General features: G+C 36.3%; 1 protein-coding gene across 6 annotated transcripts in view; it reads left to right on the top strand.

Annotated features, from left to right (window-relative positions):
- Positions 1-7,218: 7,218 nt before the first annotated feature.
- Positions 7,219-22,687, top strand: part of LOC127853003 (trafficking protein particle complex subunit 3-like) — a 35,451-nt gene continuing 19,982 nt past the window's right edge. For 3 of the 6 annotated variants that reach the window (XM_052387123.1, XM_052387122.1, XM_052387121.1), the window contains exons 1-4: positions 7,220-7,444; positions 10,479-10,576; positions 12,563-12,662; positions 17,649-17,831. In XM_052387123.1, coding sequence (XP_052243083.1) covers positions 7,403-7,444; positions 10,479-10,576; positions 12,563-12,662; positions 17,649-17,831 — 423 coding nt within the window. In that variant the 5' untranslated portion in view covers positions 7,220-7,402. Of the gene's footprint in view, positions 7,445-10,478; positions 10,577-12,562; positions 12,663-17,648; positions 17,832-22,687 lie in introns of all 6 variants that reach the window. The other 3 variants (XM_052387126.1, XM_052387125.1, XM_052387124.1) reach the window with 1 other exon arrangement.

Below are 22,687 nucleotides of genomic sequence, written 5' to 3'. Positions count from 1 at the left end.
TAAGTCGCTATGAATACAAGCACTACGCCTTTTCAATTCGGATAAAATAGCGCAAATAGAGTATTCCTAATAGAATGTAAATCCTCTTACAAGAAAATTGTAAGGAAAAGTACAAATGCCATTTATAGAAAATAGAAAGAAATTGAAAGTATAAAAAGATGTACACCCAAAGAATTAGGAAATATTTTAAAAGTAAACAAAAACCAGACTATGCTGGTATTTCTATTGATGCATTTTAGGAACACTTTGCTAATTTAAGCAATGATTTATGTAACTGCTACAACGAAGAAGCAGAATATTTGTGTGCACATCATGATTTTTATAATTTATCTACATGTACATGAGATCGTTGTTGGGACATTTGTTTTAGAACAACATTATGACGTTACAGGGTTTATTATTACCTGTATCACTTTAATATACACACATATGTATATAAGGCGCAGATTTGATAATATGAATGCAGTTATTAAACGTGTATTTATAGTCCGGTCTGAATATATATGATCACTATTAATAAATCTATTCGTGAATAATACACTTGCGCGCACGTTATTCTTACACATACTGTAGTACCATGCGGCACATTTCGCGGTTTGCTTGTCATTGTGGTATTTTCGCGGCGGCTTTCTTTCACGACTCGAACGTCTGAGCGGTTGTTTTACGGGTTGATGGACGGCTACGATGTATTCGTGAGACGGCGGTAAAGCCAGCACAGGCTTGAGGTGAGAGGCGTCACGTGTTAGTATTCGATCATTATGTCGAACCGTAACCATGGAACCCTTGCGCGACACGACACTTCCGGGAACTGGCGAAAACGGTGTATCTAGTTTGTTTCGCACCTTCAGTTTGACCAGAACCGTGTCTCCTGGTCATACCGCAGTTGCGTTTTCTTTATTCCGTTTATCGGCGTAGTATTGGTTTTTCTGCTTGACGTTCGTGTCATGTTCCTCAACATATTTTCGGTTACGAACTTGGCGGTACCGAAAATTGCGGGAGTTTTTTTTTCATTTATAGCGGTTGAACATTAGTTCAAATGGTGAAACCCCAGTGCTTGGGTGCGGAGTGCTTCTTTAGTTCATAAGAAATTTGGTAAGTTTTGATTTGTAGTTTTGTCCGGACGCCAGTGCTGTTTTCATACATTTAACTAGAGGTTTCATGAAAGCATATGTTGAACCGTTGGCTTTTAGGTGAAGGGGTGTTATTTTCCTGTGCTTGAACCCGAGTTGATTGGCACATTCTGAGAATGTATGGCTGTTTAACGGCGATCCATTGTCGGTTTTGACAACGTTTGGTATTGAAAACAGTCAACAGATTCTCTCTAGCGATGGGATGACGGCTTGTATAGATATGTACGCTGTTGAGTTTTTCGACCACTGGATATCTACAGTAGTCACAAATAACTACCATGAAGTATTCTCCAGAGGGCATTTGGCCACATAAATCAACCGAAATTTCATCCCACTGACGTTTAGGCAACGGGCTTGGCTTAACTGGTTCTTGTACTGTTTCGTTTGATGCGGACATGCAGGGTATACACTGCTTGCATTTGTCGTCTATGTGTTTGTCCATGTATGTGAACCAACAGGTTTCACGCAGTTATAATTTACAACGGACTCGACCCTGGGTCGGGAAAACGACAACGGGCGAGGCATGGTATGGTATTGCGCAAGGGGGGGTTAGAGGGTTAGGGTTAGGGTTAGTGTTAGGGGTCGGGTTAGGGTTTGGGTTAGCCTAAACCCAACCCTTACCATAACCCGACCCCTAACTCTAACCCTTACCCTAACCCTTTTTAGGGGTTATCACCCCTGACCATGCCTCGCCCGTTGTAGTTTTCCGCCTCCCTGGTGACCCTCGTGTGCCAGGTTAATGGCCTTATGCTGCAATAATACTGGGATACACAATCGGGTGCCATGCAATAAAATGTGTCCATCTGAGAGTGATACCACGGTAAGTTCTTCGCGATCGTTTAGATAACGGCGATAGCTGTCTGGCTGCGAGCAATTTTATTTGTCCCACGTATTATTTTTAACAGCTTGAATTACACACTGAATCACACAGTCTGTCTGAGTGGCACGCGCGACCTCTGAGGGATTAACGATTTTGGCACTGAATGCTCGCGAGGAAATTAACGGGTTCTTCTGCTACGTTGTCTGCTTTGAAGTTTTGAATCGGATGTCTAGAGCAGTAGTCGGCGATCATTTGGTTTCCAGCACTGTACATCACTTTGAAGTTGTATGTGGTCAATCTTAAGCGCCATCGTTCAAGACGAGCTGACTGGATCTGCTTGGTGCTGTTGAAAATGGACACCAGACACCGATGATCGCTGATCAGGGTAAAACAAGTATAAATGGAAATGCTGGCATCCCCAAACAAAGGCGAGCGCTCCTCGTTCTGTTTGACTGTAGCGCTGTTCGACTGGGGTGAGTGACCTACTTCCGTATGCAATTATCTTACTGTCCTAAATTAGTATTCCAGAAACACCGACAGAACTGGTGTCTACCCATAGTTATGTGTCCTAAGAAGGATCGAAGTTTGTCATCACTTGATCATTTGAAAGTGCGTTTTGAAGCTGTCTGAACGTGGTCTCTTGCTTATTTGTCCACTCAAACGCGACCTTATCTTGAGTGAGGCGTCTTAACGGTTCGGAGATTGTTGAGTAATCGCGGATAAATCGCGAAACATATTTTGTTATGCCGAGAAACGACCTAATTTCTGCTTGCTTTTTCGGTCAATGTTCTGGATTGCCACGACTTTTTCTGGATCTGGAGAGATTTCAGAGTCGGAAAATATGTATCAGTAAAATTGGAGTTTTGATTGTCCTAATTCACACTTTTGTCTATTAAGGGTGAGACCCTTCTCCTGCAATCTTTGCAGAAGCGCTTCCAGATTTGTGTCGTGTTTTGCCGTGCACGACTATGTCGTCACTGATATTTAACGTTTTCTTCAAACCTTGAAGAGCCTGGCGGATTTTGTTCTGAACTATTTCTGGCGCAACGCTTACTCCAAAGTTGAGACGTTTGTAGCGCCGTAGGCCTACATGGCTAGCAAACACTGTCATATTTCTTGATTCTTCGGAGAGGTCCAGCTGGTGGAATCCATTGTACAGATCCACTTTGGAGAACATTGTTGAGCCGTTTAATTATGATACTATGTCGTCGATAGTTGGCGTCACATGACGTTCTCGTTTTAGTGCAAGATTGGCTTTGCGCATGTCGACACAAAGACGAATTTCCTTTGGTGCATTCGGCTTTGGAGCTACCACTAGGTTTGACATCCACAGCGTTGGTCCGTCGACTTTCTCGATGACGTCTAGCTCCTCTAACCGACCGAGCTCTATTTCGACTTGCTCATGAACGTGGGACGGGATCCGTCTGGCCGGCTGGCTTGACGGCACAACATTTTCGTCGATATGTAATTTTATTTGGTTGTCTTTCAATTTTCCGAGACATGTGAATACGGATCTGTACTTGTCACAGAATTTCGCGTAGTCACAATCTGTTACCGAATTTATGACAGGAACTATACCGAGTTCGACGGCTGTTTCATAGCTTATTAAAGTTTCTGACGTGTCTTTTATGGTATGGAACACCGCTGTTGCGAATTTCTTGTTCGACTCGATGGTATGTGTTCTGAACCGGTGGACATATATTTTAACCGAACGCGTATGCTTTTACTTGTGCCTTTCGGGGTTTCGGACGCGGTGTCATTCTTGACACAATTGACTCGGACACCACATTGATGCTACTTCCGGTATCTACCAGTTCACTTTTTTCAACACCTTGTATTGTAAGTTTAATGAGTGTTATCTTTTTATTGCCGATAGCGTTTACAGATAATCCGTATAGGTACTCCTCTTCCGAGTTGGAGTCTCGGTCCAAGGACTCGAAATCCAGCTCTGCACTAATCTCTCTTGTCCAATAATACTTAAATGAAAATATGAGGCCTTACGTAATCTACGTGGACATGATAAAATGCTTTGATTCCATTTATATGCACTTTGGTTAAAAATTGTTAGAATTAGAATTGTTATAGACATGTACCAAAAATTTAAATCTTGTGTAAAAAAAGACCTTCTTATTCTGAATATTTCAATAACGTTGTTGGTTTGCGACAAAGTTAGGTAATGTCAACTCTATTGTTTTCATTATTTGTTGAAGATCTAGAACACAATTTGCAGTACAATATTGATGCAGGCTTAAGAAGTAATGATTTAATTGTGATTGTGTTGTTGTTTGCTGATGATATGGCTATTATAGGTGAAACTCCTGTTGTATTCATATTGCTGTACGTGGTGTATAACTGTAAATATAAAGAAAAAAATGGTATGTCGGAAACGTGGGGCGCTATTAGCAAACGAAAAATGGAATTATAATAGCCAACCAATAGAAGATGTTGATGATTTTGACTATTTAAGTACTGTATTTAATTACACTGGGAACATCTCAATGGAAAGGCATACAAATCCTAAAATATTCTGTTTTGCAAATGCAACGGCTTTGACCTTTCGCCCAAAACATTTTGCCAACTATTCGATGCATTTGTAACACCAATACTTTAACTATTTTTGTAAAGTTCTGGGTAATACCAAATTAAAGGAACGAGAAAGAATTCACCTTAAATTTTGTAAACAACTATATAGAGTAACAAGAGATGTGTTCGTCAGAAACACAATGCCCCCTATTGCGCCGCTTTGAAATAAAATTTCAATATATCATTTGTCAGGTTCAGAAATTATCTCCCTTTTATAGCTTATTACTTCCCTTGGAATTTATTTTACTATTGACCTTGAAGGATGACCTTGACCTTAAAATTTGTTTTTTATTATATCCTTTAAAAAATATTACTTCCCTTGTGAAATTGGTCTGTACCTTCCAAATGATATAAAATAAAAATTATCTCCCTATAAAGCTTGTTACTTCAATTGGATTTTGTTTTTGACCTTTGACCCTGAAGGATCACCTTGACCTTTCACAACTCAAGATGTGCAGCGTCATTAGATACACATGCATGCAAAATGTCAAGTTGCTATCTTCAATATTGCAAACGTTATGGCCAATGTTTTCGGACGGACACACAGACAGACAGACGGACTGATCGACAGTTCAACTGCTTTATGCCACCCTACAGGAGGCATGAAAAGCAATACGTGTTCTGCCACAGTCTATGGTGAGCTAGGCAGATATCCATTTTTTATCCATAGATACATAAGAATAATTAAAAATTGATTTAAAATCAAAAACAGTGATAATATTATATTAAATGTTGTTTACAACGAGTCTCTAAAAGACTGTATTAACGGGAAGAGAAATTGGGTAACGCATGTAAAAAATCTCCTAAATGATTATGAGTTCGCGTACGATTTCGAAACATATCAGTATGTTAACAAAACGCATTCTTGGTTGAAATTAAATGCAGAATTTTAGATTGGTTCAAACAAGATTGGTGACACTCGCTTGAAAGCCCCGTTTTAATAATGCCCCTGATACTTTCGGGTCTTCTATATGCCAAAATGGGCAACCTTAAACGTATATTTTCTGTCATTTCTTAATATGAACATGACATATCTTTCTTTTTTATTGCTTAAATCGATCCAGCTTAAAATGAACTTTTAGAAAAGGTATAGTTGTGGGGGTCTCTATGTGAAAAATGTTGCATTTATTTTCGCTTAAAGATGTCGCTTTTACATAATTATATAGGGAAATTATTTAGTATATTCTGACCTTTATTAAGATACTGAATCAGCAATAACGAGATCTTTTAATTGTTCTAACTTTTAACATATCTTTACAGACAAAAAATATGCTTTTTTCCATTAAAATACGCAATTAACAAAAGATCTGCAACTTTTTTTATTAAGAAGGTAAAAAAGCAACGTTTATAGCTTTTCGATCTGAAGCTACGTTGTACTCATCACTACACACAAAATAAACGCGTTTTTATGGCCCCTTCTGCGAAGAAGAGGGGGTATATTGTTTTTGGCCTGTCTGTCATTCTGTCCCAAAACTTTAACCTTGGTTAAAGTTTGATAACTTTTGCAATATTGAAGATAGCAACTTCATATTTGGCATGCATGTGTATTTCATAGAGCTACACATTTTGAGTGGTGAAAAGTCAAGGTCAAGGTAAAATATTATTTTATTTTTTTTCCTTAAACTTTACCCGTTGTTAAAGTTTGGTCATAACTTTTTGAAAATTGAAGATAGCAACTTGATAATTGGCATGCATTTGTATCTGATGAAGCGGCACATTTTGAGTGGTGAAAGGTCAAGGTCATCCTTCAAGGTCTATAGTCAAAAAAATCAAAGGGATGTAATAAGCTTTAAAAGGGCGATAATTTCTAAACGTGCCAAATGATATATTGAAATTTTATTTCAAAGCCGCGCAATAGGGGGCATTGTGTTTCTGACAAACACATCTCTTGTTTTCCATTAAAAACGCAAATTACAATTAGATCTGAATCTTTTTTTTATTAAAATGCTGAATCTGCAATATGAAGAGATCTTTTAATTGTTCTTACTTTGTACCGATCGTTATCCACACGGAAAAATAAACGCATTTTTACCGTCAAAAACATGCAAATAACAAAATTTTGCTGAATCAGCAATATAGTTTACAATATTTATCCTACCGCAACCCAAATTCGACGACACCTAAATTCGACGATGTTTTATTTGTATTGATTAAATGGATGATTATTGTCTTGGAATCATTTCAAAGTAATACAGCCGAGTTTAAAATTATTATTTTGTGCTATTAAACATTTCATTATTTCATTCATTATTTGCTAAATATTGCTTCATGTAACCGTTACATCGTCGAATTTGGGTCACACTGGGATACATTCCAAATGCGTTTTCATATTCTTGATAAAGGAAAGATCTAGTTTAGAACATGTTGTTTTGAAAATGTTAACCCAGTTCAGCTTTGATCAACAGCTTTAGTCAATTTCAAATGTCCGATGCTTAAAAATACACACAAGTATTGTGATACAAGATCAAACAGCTTGAAAGTTTGAAAATGCATTGTGTTTCATAAAAAAATGCGTTTTTTTGTTATTTTTCTTATGTTTGTATTGAAATACTAAAACATGTTTTTATTAACATTAATTCCGTGTGTTGTTGTATTCCCATACATCATTATCAAATAAGCTTTTTTTCGTAAATTAGGTAGTACCTTTCATCATATTATTAGTGTCCTATATTTATTAATTTGGGTGTCTTGTGGTGTCCTGGTGTGTTAAAATTATGTTGGGGGTGTTCGACAGTCGATATTCATATATGTGTAGATGGATTTTTTGTTTGAGCAGCCAAACGCATATGTGATAGATTAGCGAGTTTAGCCTTTGTTTCTTCTGTAAAGGCATCTCAATAAGGTATTATTTAAAAATTAAATCAACAATATGTCAAGACAGGCCGCAAGAGCAGGTGATCCAAGGAAAGTGGTAAGCAATCGCCTCTCTTTTGTGTATATTACTACTGGTTACATTCCACTAGTGACACTAATTTTTTTTAATCCATCTGTAGTCCATTCGAAAGTGCTTATTCTCTGCTATTATCCCTCATCCTTTACTCTAAAAGTATCGTTCCTCCTCATAGTATCGTGCCTTTAACTAAAAACCATCAAGAAGTGCTGGAAAGTTCATGTTTTTGCAATTGTTTGAAGTTGTAATTTATTTTGATGATTATCAATGACTTAAACAATGATAATTCTCACGATTTCTGTTGTTTGTCGGAAAGAATAATGTTCATCTGTTGATTTATTTCACAGAAATAAAACATCCAAACACAACTTACCAATCAAATGAAATATTTTTCATTTAATCCCTAAAATATCCCTGTGGTTCAGGCAAGAATAAGCAAAGCTGTGAAGTTGTTTTATTTTAAAGTAGAGTTTCTATATATGGGTTTTAAAGTGTTAGCCCGTTGGTCATACATGCTAGACATCCTGATTTTGGGGTGTTTGTCCCGGTTTTCCGATGTGACACAATTTGTCCCGACATTCGTACAAAACGACATATGTTCTATAAGGTCACAATAAAATTCGCTTCTCAAGCTCCTTCTGGCTTAAATTACCATCGCTAATCCCTTTATTGCCCCCTAATTAACAAACCATATCTACTAGTCGAGTGATCCAGTGTTGTTTTGACACCTTATCGGTGCTCTATCGGCAAATTATTGATTTTATTGGACATTCACTCCATGGTGTTTGTATGATAGGGGTCGATAATTGCTAGCGATAGAGGCATTGTAGTGAATTAAACGCAGACTGCTTAAGTATTTCGTGGCCCAAATCAAGTCCAAAGATTTTTTAGGCGGTATTCTGTGTATTATAATACCTGAGGCTTAAAACCTGGCAAAACACCAGTTTTGTATATCTTACAAATTGAGCGGTGACCGATATACATTGAGTTTTCATTAAGGGTGTCACGGTACTCCGTGAGACGGTATATCGTAATAGTCTCCCCTCGGTACGGTTCACGATACGCCTCCCAGTCCGTATGGTACGGTACAGCATTTTCCATGACGCATTTCAAGGGAAGTAACTGTTATTCGCCCAAAAAAATGGCGGAAGTTGAATTGAAATCACCTCCAGCGAGCTTCTAATAAAAAATATGGAAGCATTTTGTGTTATCAGTAAGAAAGTGATGGGCGTTTATTTCCTATAAACATTTGCTTGATATCAAGACTTTAGTCGCTACGAATTTCCTAAGCAGGAGCTGTAATTTTGTGATTCCGCTGAGAATTTCTCAAATTCTTTGAAACCATCAAAATTAAATGTCAACCACTCAAAATTGTGCTGTGTCACCTACGTCACGAAACAAGGTGCAATATTTGACTGGTTCTTAGAATTGCGCTTGGAGTCTTTTAGGGCACAAGCAAAGATAGCCAGTTTGACTAGTTGGTAAACACGTTTTATTTTTAACTTAAATAATCTATCGAAGTAAAAGAAACATAAAGCAGTCCGTATTTTTAAACATATTCATAATTTTGTCTTCATATTTAATCAAAGTTTTAGATTTGTAAATAATAATAACTAATTGTCATTTCATGTACTTTCATGACATTATATGGTATTTTGTATATTGTATGACACATATGTAGAGGTCTTTAAATAAAATTGAAAAATGGTTTTAAATGGTTTGTATGTTGTTTCCATCTGACGATACGTATCGCGATATGTATTGTATCGTACACACTGTACCGCGATACGTATCGTATCGTAAGGTGAGCGTATCATGACACCCTTATGTTTCATATAAATTTACTTTCATTTTTGACCGATTTTCAGAAAATAATTTGTACCTATTGCATCAGTCTAAATTTAGAGTTAATTGTTGGTTGGTTGAATAAAAACAGTGCTCTATGTGCGCACATTGCGTTGAACGATTATGCATGCCTCTGTCCCAAATTGAAGTCAAATAGAGGCTTGCCCTACATTTCACGTTATGGATTCATCCGCACAGTGCACATGTATGTTTACTTCCGGAAAATGGTGAATGTCTGTGTTCATGAAATTCTAAAACACATAAATCGTCAATATTTGCCAGAAATTATGAGGTTTTGTAAGTAATATAAATATACTGATTACTGACTACCGTTAAGGTGGCATGATTTATGATGATTGATCCTTTTAGGTGTCCCGCTTTTTGGTCAAATGTCCCAACATTTTTAATGGAATGTCCCGATTTGGACCTGAAAATTTCTGGCATGTATGCCATTGATGCTGCTTAAAAGCACGTGACAGAAGCAGCCAGTGTACAGGACAGCACCCTTGAAGCATGCGATTGCTGTGCAGAATATTAGGCGAAAAAACTTAATTGCATAGAAAAAGGCAATGTTCAATGTAATGTAAATCGTTCGAGCCGCTCATTTCAAAACAAAGAGACCCGTTGCCTGAATAACAGCCCTTCAATTCCACAATAAAGAGTACACAGCTGTCTGCAAATTTTCAATTCACTTTCTGCATTAAACAAATGTTGTTCTCACAAACAGAAATGAGTACACCAGCTTACATGTAATCGCACCAACAGTTTAAAATCACAATTCAAACACCTGATCGCAACTGCCGCCTGTTGATATGTCCCAATTTTAGAAAAGTCATGCGTGGAGTAGCGACAGCTCTTTATTTCTGAATGAGGGGTTGGAATCAAAGGAGGGGATCTGGTATTTTTATATATATTATTATAATATATATAGTATAATAGAATAAAGGAGTGAAACTTCATTTGCCGTAAAACTACACCATCTTTACTGTAAACCATGTAACTTGATTTCTTTATATGCTTCACATAAATACCGTTAAGCATATCTTCACTGGTATCAATTTTAGCATGTGAAAAATTCCAATCCACGCATGCAACCATAATATTATACTCCAACAACAGCTTTCCGTATTTACAAACACAGATCTTGACTGTTGAACTTGACCTTATGTACCTGATGTGAAATATAAGTTTTTCTGATATTTTTGTTTAGAATGGTGAGTTGTTCACACTGACATATGGAGCCTTAGTTGCACAACTCCTACGTGACTATGAAGATGATGAAGAAGTTAACAAACAACTTGAAAAAATGTAAGTATAAACATTGTTTGCATCTTTGCTTGTTAGGAGGCATATTAGTGATTCATTGTCTAGGTTTGGTTGATTCTGTCCATGTAAGATGATCTGGATTTAACTGTTTCATCCTCAATCAGAACATTATATACGTCAACAGTTGTTGCTTACGTCTATTTGCGGTACATTCTTGACAATCACAGAGTCCTCCTGCAGGGTGGGGGGGGGGGGTTATCTGGAATCAACATGAATGTCTTTAATTCTTTTATGGCACAAAGCTTGTCATATCTAAAAGTCTTACACTTTTCAATGTTCAAACAACATTTAAACATGCTTTCTTTTTTTCTTTTAATATGTAGTTTTATATAGTAAATAACACCAAAAAATATAGTTGCAATATAAAATCTCATCATGATATTGCAATTTAGTTACTCAATGGTTTAATATGCACCAAAGCAACAGAATACTAACTTTCTGTGGCACCATGAAATGAAGTATTTATAAAACACAAATATCAACTGAATTCCTTCTTTTAACAAAGATTGCAGAAATTAAGATCATATAGTTCAAACTCCAGATAATTGTAACACATTCTAGGAAGAAACTGTAATACTGGGTGTAAAAAGCCTAATTACATAGTTTGTTTGTACATACATGTGTATAATATGTAATTAAAATGAGTGTTTGCAAATTGGAGGTCAATCTACTTTCATTAATTTAAATACATTTTTCAAGATTGTCATTCATAAATGGAAAAAAGTAAACATAATTTGATTTCCATGTATTGTCATTCATAAATGGAAAAAAGTAAACATAATTTGATTTCCATGTACATGTTACTTGATCTGTGCATAATCAGATTCATATGCATGTTCTGGTTTATTAGCTCGGCTGTTTTCGGAGAAAACCCAAGGTATTGTCATAGCCAGCTCGTCGTGTCGTCTGCTGCCGCCGTCCGCGTTGTGCTAAAACCTTGACATTTTGCTCTTAAATCAAATTGCTTTCAACTACAACTTTGAAACTTCATATGTACAAGCACCTTAATGAGTTTTACATGCCACACCCAGTTTTGGGTCACTAGGTCAAAGGTCAAGGTCACTGTGACCTCTTACAAAAAAAATAATTCTTACAAGCTTTCATTTATTCAAAACTGCACCCACAGCAGAGCGTGGGTACCTGTTATGCGGTGCTCTTGTTATGTTTGTCACGCCCTACAATTTACTAAAATTTCCTGGAACTTAAATGGAAGTTATTGGAAGGTAAACATAATAAATATATGAATTAAACTCAGTTGAATACATCATTTACACTATTATATAACTTAAAGTGTGTTTATAAATACACTAATTTATTAATTGATTTATGTTCATGTTTTTTCAAAGAATTGTCACACTGTCTATTAGTAATGAAATTTACATTTAATAATTTAATGGATGTTGCCATACACGATGAAGCATGTGTTTAGGATTCTATTTTAATATGGGTTGCGATGCAGTGTAAAACTTATTAAGGTTATACTATTCAATTATATTTAAGATTATTATGTTGTTAAGTTAAGTTCTCATAAATAGTTTTTATTCCCCCGGTAGGGTGGCATTTAGCAGTCACACTATCCATCCGTCTGTTTGTCCATCCAGCATTCCGTTTCTGGAGTTTTTTCCCAAGATGTTTTCAGATATTTACCAGTAACCTGATTTTTGGTGTGCGAGTCTACCTACATGACTCACAAATTTAGTTTGATTTCAGTTCCGTTCCATTTATTTTTTACAAAGTTTTTGGCCTTCAACTAAAAATTCTTCTTTAAAACAACACTTTGCTGGAAAAAAACCCTACGCTTTCAGATACTGACATAATGTCAGTCCATTTACTGCAGCAGAAGTCCATTATGAATTATTCCCCTGCAGTCAATACTGGCTTCCCTGTGTCATATTCTTTAATTATATACACTTTATAGCCCAAAATTACTAAAAAATTCTCTGAAACTGCAAGCTTGTTTCATTACAGGGGATACAACATAGGAATTCGTTTGATAGAAGATTTTCTGGCACGATCCAATACTAGTAGATGCAGTGATTTCAGAGAAACGGCAGATGTTATTTCTAAGGTATGTATAAACAATAAATATTTTAAAACAAGGCATTTATGGTATCGCAAGAAATCGCAATTACCCCTTTCAATAAAATTCTGTGCATTACCTTCACTTTTATGTTAAAGATTTTATAATCAAACACAATGCCTTTTTTCCAGGGCTCAAAATTAGCCCTCACAAACTAGAAATATTAAGATTTGAAAATATATTGCCTTTTAGCTCTTTTAGCAGAGTGTTCTCACTGTGAGTTTTTTTGATAGTCATTGGTTTTTTAGCTCACCTGTGATCGCCTTTTGTCCGTCGTGCGGAGTCAACATTTGCCTTGTTAACAATCTGGAGGTCACATTCATTGTCCAATCTTCATGAAATTTGGCAAAATCATTGGTCTAAATAATATCTTGGAAGAGTTTGAAAAGGGTCACGTTTGCTTGAAAAACATGGCTGCCAAGGGGAGAGGCATTTTTCCTTATATGGCTTTACACGTGTACATGTACCGGTATATGGCTATACATGTAGTAAAACCTTGTTAACACTCTAGAGGCCTCATTTATTGTCCGATCTTCATGAAACTTGGACAGAAGATTAATTCTTATAATATCTTTGACGACTTCGAAAATGATGTTGGTTGCTTTTAAAACATGGCCACAAGGGGGCGGGGCATTCTTCCTTATATGACTATTTATGGCTGTAGTAAAATCTTGTTAACACTCTAGGGGCCACATTTATTGTCCGATCTTCACATAACTTGGTCAGAAGATTCGTCCCACTGATATCTTGGACAAGTTTTAAAAATGATAACGATTGGTTGAAAAAACATGGCCGCCAGGGGGTGGGGCATTTGTCCTTATATGGCTATTGTAAAACCTTGTTAACAGTTACACTCTAGAGGCCACATTTATTTTCCGATCATCATGAAACTTGTTCAGAAGATTTGGCCCAATAATATTGTATTTCAAGTCATTATATCAGTTGACTGACAGAAAATGTATGTTCTACTACAAAAGTGGAAGAATATTGGGGCGTACAGTACTATCTTTGTGACAGCTCTCGTTTTGCAAAAGAATGACAAATATGCCTTTTTAGTTCACCAGAGGACAAAGTTTTGAAAACAAGCTACTTGAAAAGTCTGTATACGGGATCTATTATCGCGTTCTGCCTTGTGTCTGCAGTTAAAACTTTTAGCTCTTAACTTCTCTAGAGGCCACATGTTTTCTATTTAAATTAAACTTGGTCGGAATGTTTTCAGCTCACCTGAGCACAACGTGCTCATGGTGAGCTTTTGTGATCCCCTTTTGTCCGTCGTGCGCCGTCAACATTTGCCTTGTGAACACTCCAGAGGCCACATTTATTTCAGATCTTCATTAAACTTGGTCAGAACATTTGTCCCATTGATACCTCGACTGAGTTCGAAACTGGGTCATGCTGGGTCAAAAACTAGGTCACTAGGTCAAAAAAAAGAAAAACCTTGTGAACACTGTAGAAGTCACATTTGATGCCCAATCTTCATGTAACTTTGTCAAAATGTTTGTCTCAATAGTATGTTGGTTGAGTTCAAAAATGGTTCCGGCCCGTTGAAAAACATGGCCGCCAGGGGGCGGGGCAGTATTCCATATATGGCTATAGAGAAACCTTGTGAACACTCTAGAAGTCACAATTTTTGCCCAATCGTCATGAAACTTGGTCAAAACATTGGTTTCATTGATATCTCGGACGAGTTCGAAAATGGTCCAGATCGGTGAAAAAAACTTGGCTGCCAGGGGGCGGGCCAGTTTTCTCTATATGTATATAGTGAAAACATGTGAACACTCACAAAAGTGGTTAGCGTGTTGCTATGATATTAATTAGTGAAAACATCATTTTGAATGATAAATAATCATATTATAACAAAAAATTATCTTTACAAATGCTGGGTCAATTTTTAAGAAATAACACGATACACAACTCGCATGACCCAGTTGACAATGATCATGCAGTCTTTATGAATGAAAACTCCAGTTGTAAAGACACACCTTCGCATTGGACCAATGAAATCACTCGTTTGTTTAAGATGTCAGTTAGTTGAAATGTATGTAAACAAAGGTTTAAAACGGCCCTGGACAGTTAATCTTGATGCATAATGTAACGACAAGAACGGTAATAATATTTTTTCATACGTTTTATTGAATAATGGTATCAAGGTACATGAACTTTGTAGGGAAGATGCCCATTACTCCGTGAAGATTTCAGTCTTAAAGACTGCATGATCATTGTCAACTGGGTCATGTGTTGACTCAGCATTTGTAAAAATATTGCAAGACAATACATTGCCAGAAAGGAAATTCATTTCTGCGTTGAATAAGACCAAGATCGTGAAAATCGCTGCACAATTGATGAAGATATGGCTGTTCAAAGCGATGCACCCCATTTTGGGGTGATTTTGAGTTGCATACCTTGTTATATATATATTTGAAAGTGATTTTTTTTTCATAAAATTTAATTTTTAGTTATAATATGATTATTTATCATTCAAAATGATGTTTTCACTAATGAATATCATAGCCACATGCTAACCACCTGTGAACACTCAAATGCAAAGTCACATTTTTGGTCCAATGTTCATGAAATTTGGTCAGAACATGTGTTTTCTGGATATGACGGTTGAGTTCGAAAATGGTTCGGATCGGTAAAAAAGCATGGCCGCTGGGGGGGTTCATTTTCCTTATATTTATATAGTAAAAACAGCTTATCAACACTCTAGTTTAGCATGTCAAGGGAAGTAACTGCAAAATGGCTTTTGAAAAATTATGTTGAATTGACAGATTTGTCTCCCTTTAAAATAACATTTTTTTTTTCAAGCACAAGAAGATTAAGTGGAATTAATTATAAATGATAGTTTAACATTCTGGAAGATGGCAAACTTTTGAATATGTTTTTTATTTGTTTGATGATTCTGTACAATATGGCATTCTTTTGTCAAACCATTAAAGCGAGACCAGAGCTCCAGATAAAAATTTGGTCAAATTCTTGTTTACTCCCTATTTTAAAAATTAATTCTTATTTTACCCCCTATTAATAAAATTATTTCTTAACGATATATTACCAAATTTCTTTTTATTCATTGTTTTTGACACATTAACAATTCAACATTTTGATTTATAGTCTTGAAAAAACCTGGCTTTCCTTCTCCGTTTCTTGCTAATTGAAAGAACATGCAGCGTGGACTTTTGACACTGAAATGGCTTTGTTTTGACTTCCACGCTTCGATACACCGCTTCGGTCAGCCATTTTGATTTTTTATGTAAAACAGTCACTGACACTTCGGCTTAGGTCATTATGGCCTTTTGGTCGCCGTTAAAGTCATATCAAAAACTATATTTAACATTTAATTTTAATTACATTTTGAATAGGTATACAGTATATAACTTGTGTATAAAAATTACGATAAGTGTAATTAAAAAGGTACAATAAACAGTAATGGCACGCCTGCAATACTGGGAGAACAGAATCGAGACCGTTTGGCCTTTCGACCGTTCTTAGGTGTGGCTCTTCCTCACAGCAAACGCTTGAGTGACGTTGACTTAAAGTGGTAGTTTTAATTGAGCGCCTAGAAGAGTCAGAACCGGGATGAAATATTTACCGTATATAATTTGCTACTGGAAGTTTTACGCATGTTCCAAAATTTTGAATTCGTGTTTTATTTTTGCAATGCGTAACTTTACGCAAGGATTCTATATCTAAATCGTTATTTAAGAAATTTAATGCGTTTTTACGCCTTTACGCATGTTATCTGGAGCACTGAGCGAGACTATAAGATTTTTATAGGTGTTAAATTGTAATATATTGATAAATACATGTTACAATAACACAAAATAGGCAAGACATTGAAGACAAATTGCATAAAATGCAGCAAAGACAAATTAGCGCCCGAGCCGATGGTGACGAAAAGATATTTTGTACATATTTTCCTACAATAACCGAAGACTTTGTCTTTTTATTAGGATCATAGTTACATGTAGTGTTCGCGTGTCGAATGAATTAAGATTCACATCGTACATGCATGATATACATTCTGGCAAATTCGACTGTACAGACATTTTTGATTTCAGAATTAAATATCTGGCTTATTTCGCATTTATCGACACATGTTCTTCTTAACTTTTATTTTAAATTATATTGAAATGTATGACCTTGTTAACACTCTAGAGGTCACATTTATTTTCCGATCATCATGAAACTTGGTCTGAAGATTTGTCCCAATGATATCTTGAATGAGTTCGAAAATGATTTTTGTTGCTTTAAAAACATGGCCACCAGGGGCGGGGCAAGTTTCCTTATGTGGCTATATTATGGCTTTAGTAAAACTTTGTTAACACTCTAGAGGCCACATTTATTGTCCAATCTTCATGAAATTTTGTCAGAAGATTGGTCTCAATGATATCTTGGATGAGTTCGAAAATAATTATGTTTGCTTGAAAAACATGGCTTCCAAGAGGCGGGGCATTTTTCCTTATATGTCTATAGTAAAATCTTGTTACCACTTAGAGGCCACATTTACTGTCCGATCTTCATGAAACTTGGTCAGAAGATTCATCCCGATAATATCTTGGAAGTGTTCAAAAATGATGCCGGGTTGGTTGAAAAACATGGCTGCCAGGGGACGGGGCATTTTTCCTTATATGGCTATAGTAAAACCTTGTTAACACTCTAGAGGCTTATTTTCTGATCTTCATGAAACTTGGTCAGAAGATTTGTCCCAATAATATCTTGTTATCTCAGGTGAGCGACTTTGGGCCTTTCAGGCCCTCTTGTTCTTGAAAATATAAATGTCATAAAGCTTAGCCATCAGGTCAAACAGAGAAACCCAGAAATCCAATCACAATTTGCCAAACCTAAAAAGCAGTCGATTAAGAGCAAAAATTATGTTACCAGGTAAAACTGGGTCTGATAAGTAAAAAACTAGGTCGGTAAGACAAATCTTAAAAAAATATTGTACTACAGTACTCATAGCCCAGTTGTTTTTAGGTAGCATTCAAGATGTATCTAGGGATCACTCCTGTAGTGAGCAATTGGAGCCCAGCAGGAGATGAATTCTCTCTTCTAATGGAGAACAACCCACTGATAGATTTTGTGGAGTTGCCTGATGGCCACAACAACTTGAACTACTCCAACTTGTTATGTGGTGTACTGAAAGGAGCCTTGGAAATGGTAATGATAAGTTATTTACATAGTTACCTCCCTGGATAAGATGGTTGTGTTTTTTACACAAGGATAGTTTGCTCTGGATCAGCAGATGATTTATTGCTTAAATCTGCCTTTGGTGTTAGGGTCGCCCTTTTCAACCATTTTCAATATGGCAGAAGATTTGAAAATGTCAGAGAAAAATTTTTCATCGCAAGGAAGCCTCAGAAAACAGTGGACATTTATCTCGACTCGTACGGTTCTACAGTGGAATAGTGTTACTTTTAACTGTGTTCGAAGCAATTGGACTGGTAGTGGAATTTTTAGTGAAAGTGTATAAATTAAGAAATATTGTATCATTCATCATTTTGTACAATTATCATCAGCATCATTTCTGTGGAAAATTGCATTATTCAAGATACTAGTGTTTCATAGTTATGGTGCTTTTGACATAGTTCACTGCCATCAAGATTGGAAAGAATCTTGTATACAGGTAAAATAAATAATTATACCCCCACAAAAGAAGGTTAGAGGGGTATATAGGAGTGAGCTTGTCTATCGGTCAGTCAGTCTGTCGGTCCGTATTAAGTGTCCGCTCTCTAATTCAAGTTGTTTTCATCCAATCTTCACCAAACTTGGTCAGATGTTGTATCTAGATGATGTCAAGGTCAAGTTTGAATATGGGTTATGCCGGGTCAAAAACTAGGTCATGTGGTCACTAAGGGCGTTTTAAACATTGTGCATGGTGTCCGCTCTCTAGTTCAAGCAGTTTTCATCCGAGCTTCACCAAACTTGGTCAAAAGTTGTATCTTGATGATGTCTAGGCCAAGTTCAAACATGGGTCATGGCAGGTCAAAAACTAGGTCACAGGGTGACTAAGTTCATTTTAAACATTGAGCATAGTGTCCGCTCTCTAATTCAAGTAGTTTTCATCCCATCTTCACCAAACTTGGTCAGAAGTGTATCTAGATGATGTCTAAAATATTCGAAGGTTGCTGAGATGTAATGGACATGGTGTCCACCTAATGACAGGTAGGTCATGGATTCGATCCCAAGTGTGGGAATGTTCTTTAGAACTCTCCCAGAGACACTCAAGGACTGGTGCTAGGCCCAGTTAACGGACTCAAGCATTTCAAATACATGTACGCAGCAAGTATTATAAATGCAATCAAACTAAAAAGAAATAGGTTTAAACTTGATACTAAAACCCTGATTAATACATTTTATTTTGAATAAAGCAAATGGGGACAATCATTTAAAATAATGTAAAAAAAATAATTCTACTTTAAAATAAATAATCATGATAATTTTAGATTTTTATCAATTTTTAGAATACATTGTTTCTAATAACGATAATGATAAAATTCTATATTGTCTTAAAGATAATAATAAAACACAAATATTAATTTAAGAAAAAAAAAACGTTTTAATTTATCAATATCATGGTATTTACAAATAGATACACACAATTATATCAAACGCATGGAGTAATTAATGATCAACCCAGACATTATTTTGATTAACTTTTTTATCCCCCGCCAGTGGCGGAGGGATATTGTTTTGGCGTTGTCCGTCCGGCCGGCACTTTTGTGTCCGGAGCCATATCTTGTAAGTGCTTTGGCGGATTTCATTGAAACTTTGTATGAGTATACAGTGAAAACTCTCTTTACGACCATCTCGGTATTCCGACCAACTCGCTAAGTCGACCGCCATTTTTCAATCCCGATTTTTTCCTTCTATATTTCAATAGTCGTTACACTCACTAATCCGACCAACCCGCTAATCCGCTATTACGACCACTTTAATCAGTACATATCATCGATATTGTTCTTAATTGACACCCGCCAAACGACCAGTAATTTTCACACCTTACTTGATCTGGTGTTGTGGAACTATCGGGATTGTGTACGAAGCCATTCTGACCCAATAAACCACAAATAACGACAACGGTTTTTGGATCGATTTGCGACACAGGTGTTAGATTTTCGGCACTTGTTATAATTTTTAACCCTTGATTGACGATTAGCTATTATTATTATTGAGTCTTTGATGGGTAAATTGGTAGTTGTTTGGTACACACTTTAAAGATTAAATACGGCGAATAATTTAACAGTGAGGATATTTGAGTAACACGGTTTTGTTCGTGATGGATATAAAAACCGACCTTTATACCATATCGTTATTCAAAATGGAGAGACGAAAACGGAAAGAGTTGTGTTTAAAAGAAAATATTGATTTGATCGACGCGAGTGATGGAAAATCTCAACGACAGTTGGCCGATTTATTCGGCATTGGAAAGACTCGGGTTCAAGCTATTCTAAAAAGAACAGCTCAATTTTATTCGACGAAATGTTAAGCAGGCGACAATTTACTCATTCGTTAAGTAAACATCAAGGATCTTGATGAAAAGTACATGTACATGTATTTACACTTCTTTAACGAACAACTTGGAATACTTTCTTTGTACAATGTACAAATGTATAAATACAATGTATAAACGGATGACTGTTATATTGTATGCAAACAGATTAAAGTTCAGTGAATATTTACGTTGTTGTAATTATATGTCCATCAAATTCATGAAAACTCAGTATTAAGACCACCTCGCTATTAAGACCACTTTTGAAAAGTCCCACAAGTGGTCTTAATAGCGAGTTTTCACTGTATATATGCATAAGAGGATGATGCATGCCAAATGGCATTGTACACCACCTGTTAAAAACAGAGTTATGGCCTTTAATATCTTGAAAAAATGCTTTTTACCATAGGCACTTTTGTGTCCGGAGCCATATCTTGGAAGTGCTTTGGAGGATTTCATTGAAACTTGGTATGAGTATATATATGCATAAGAGGATGATGCACGCCAAATGGCATTGTACACCATCTGTTAAAAACAGAGATATGGACCTTTGTATCTTGAAAAAATGCTTTTTACTATAGACACTTTTGTGTCCGGAGCCATATCTTGGAAGTGCTTTGGCGGATTTCATTGAAACTTGGTATGAGTATATATCCCCCGCCAGAGGCGGAGGGATATTGTTTTGGCGTTGTCCGGCTGTCCGTCCGGCTGTCTGTCCGTCCGTCACTTTTGTGTCCGGAGCCATATCTTGGAAGTGCTTTGGTGTATTTCATTGAAACTATGTATCACGCCAAATGGCATTGTACACCATCTGTTAAAACCAGAGTTATGGCCCTTTGTATCTTGAAAAAATCTGTCAGTTTGTTCATCCGTTCGATTTGCACCCATCCTCAAACAAAGCATATGTTGCGGGGGATATCAATTCTACGAATTTGCTTGTTATGCATGTTGTGTCATCATAGGTATTTTAAGCCAGTACTGCAGTCAGCAATGATAGTCTGTATTGCATAAATATTCTGTAGTCTATTATTGATTCGCTTCCTCGAACTGAACAAATATTAATTGTTTACATCGCGAAACGTAATGCGTCCAGTTTCACTTTGGGTTTGATTGCTTTTGTAAACACCGTAAATTCATGTTCAAAAGTGGACAAAAACATGATTAAATAATGTTGGGAAATAAAACTGTTTGGATAACAGGTAAAAATGCAACACAAATGATTATTAACAGTGCTCTTTATATAAAATTTTCGGTAAAAGTTATGCGCTATTTCAACGCGCCTTGTATACAGCCTAATAACAATAGACGGATCACTTTTTGGTGAATAAAGAAGTAATACAAGGCATGATTGCCACCAAAATACACGAGGCCTATCTTATGGAAGAGTCAGGATAGCCAGTGTATAACAATTGATGGATAGTTCTTTTGATTTTTTCAATATTAGTAAAATGTGAGTGGATATAAGTACTTGGCATGTGCGAATTGGATGTTTTGTGATTAAACTAAGACACACCAAATGTGTTAAGGTTCTAACTATGACTAAAGGAGTTAAAAAGTCAATTTTTCTCATTTGACACCTGAGCACATGCATGGCTATCTTAATACTTATATGTGGAGAGCAATCCTGGTCCGCCTTGACTAGACCCCACATGTAACAAAAACCAGCACCTAGACTCACGGGCCTGTGAAAATCTATAAAAAATTACAACCCCCCAATGGTGTTGAGACAAGGCAGCGAACAATGTCATCGTACACACTTTGAGTTCACCTGAGCATAATGTGCTCATGGTGAGCTTTAGTGATGTCCTTTTGTCATTCTTCCGTTATGTGTTGTGGTTGCTTGATTAACATGGCTGCCAGGGGCAGGGCATTTTTACTTATATGGCTATAGTAAAACCTTAATTGTTAAAACTCTATAGAGCCCACATTTATTGTCCAATCTTCAATCAACATGGTCATAAGATGTGTCCAAATCATATCTTGAACGAATTCCGAATGGGTTTGGTTGGTTGACAAACATGGTCGCCAGGGGGGTGTAACATTGTTCTTGAAAAACATATTATAAATGCAGATTGATTTTAAAACAGTCGGTAATTATATAGAAGCAGACTGGAGCGAGCTTACATTGCTAACGTTTGAATAAAAAACTGAATCAAAACAATATTGAATATAAAATATTTTCTTGAAAGCTGACTATGAGTCGGGCAAGTCTGACTTATAAGGGAATCGGAAATTTTGTCTGTCTGGGTTAAAATCAAATATACATCCTTTTTTTTTGGGGGGGGGGGGAGAGGGGAATAAAATCAAATGTGTGTCAAATAATCAGTATTTTTCAAAATGAGTATATCTTTCTATCTGAAGAAACAAATTGCATATTTTCTATCTTTATAATATTGAAAATAAGCATCAAAATTAGGGTATATTTATTTTTCCAGTGGGTTTTCAAAATTTTCGCCCTTTGTTTTTTTTTTAGCCTTGTCCTTCAAAATGGGCGCCAACGCATCACTGACAAAAGAATGAAAAC

The sequence above is a fragment of the Dreissena polymorpha genome, chromosome 12 (assembly GCF_020536995.1).
Source record: "Dreissena polymorpha isolate Duluth1 chromosome 12, UMN_Dpol_1.0, whole genome shotgun sequence".
NCBI classification, from domain to species: Eukaryota; Metazoa; Mollusca; class Bivalvia; order Myida; family Dreissenidae; genus Dreissena; species Dreissena polymorpha.
Note: the sequence above shows the minus strand (reverse complement) of the source record. Positions and strands in the feature narration are given on the sequence as shown.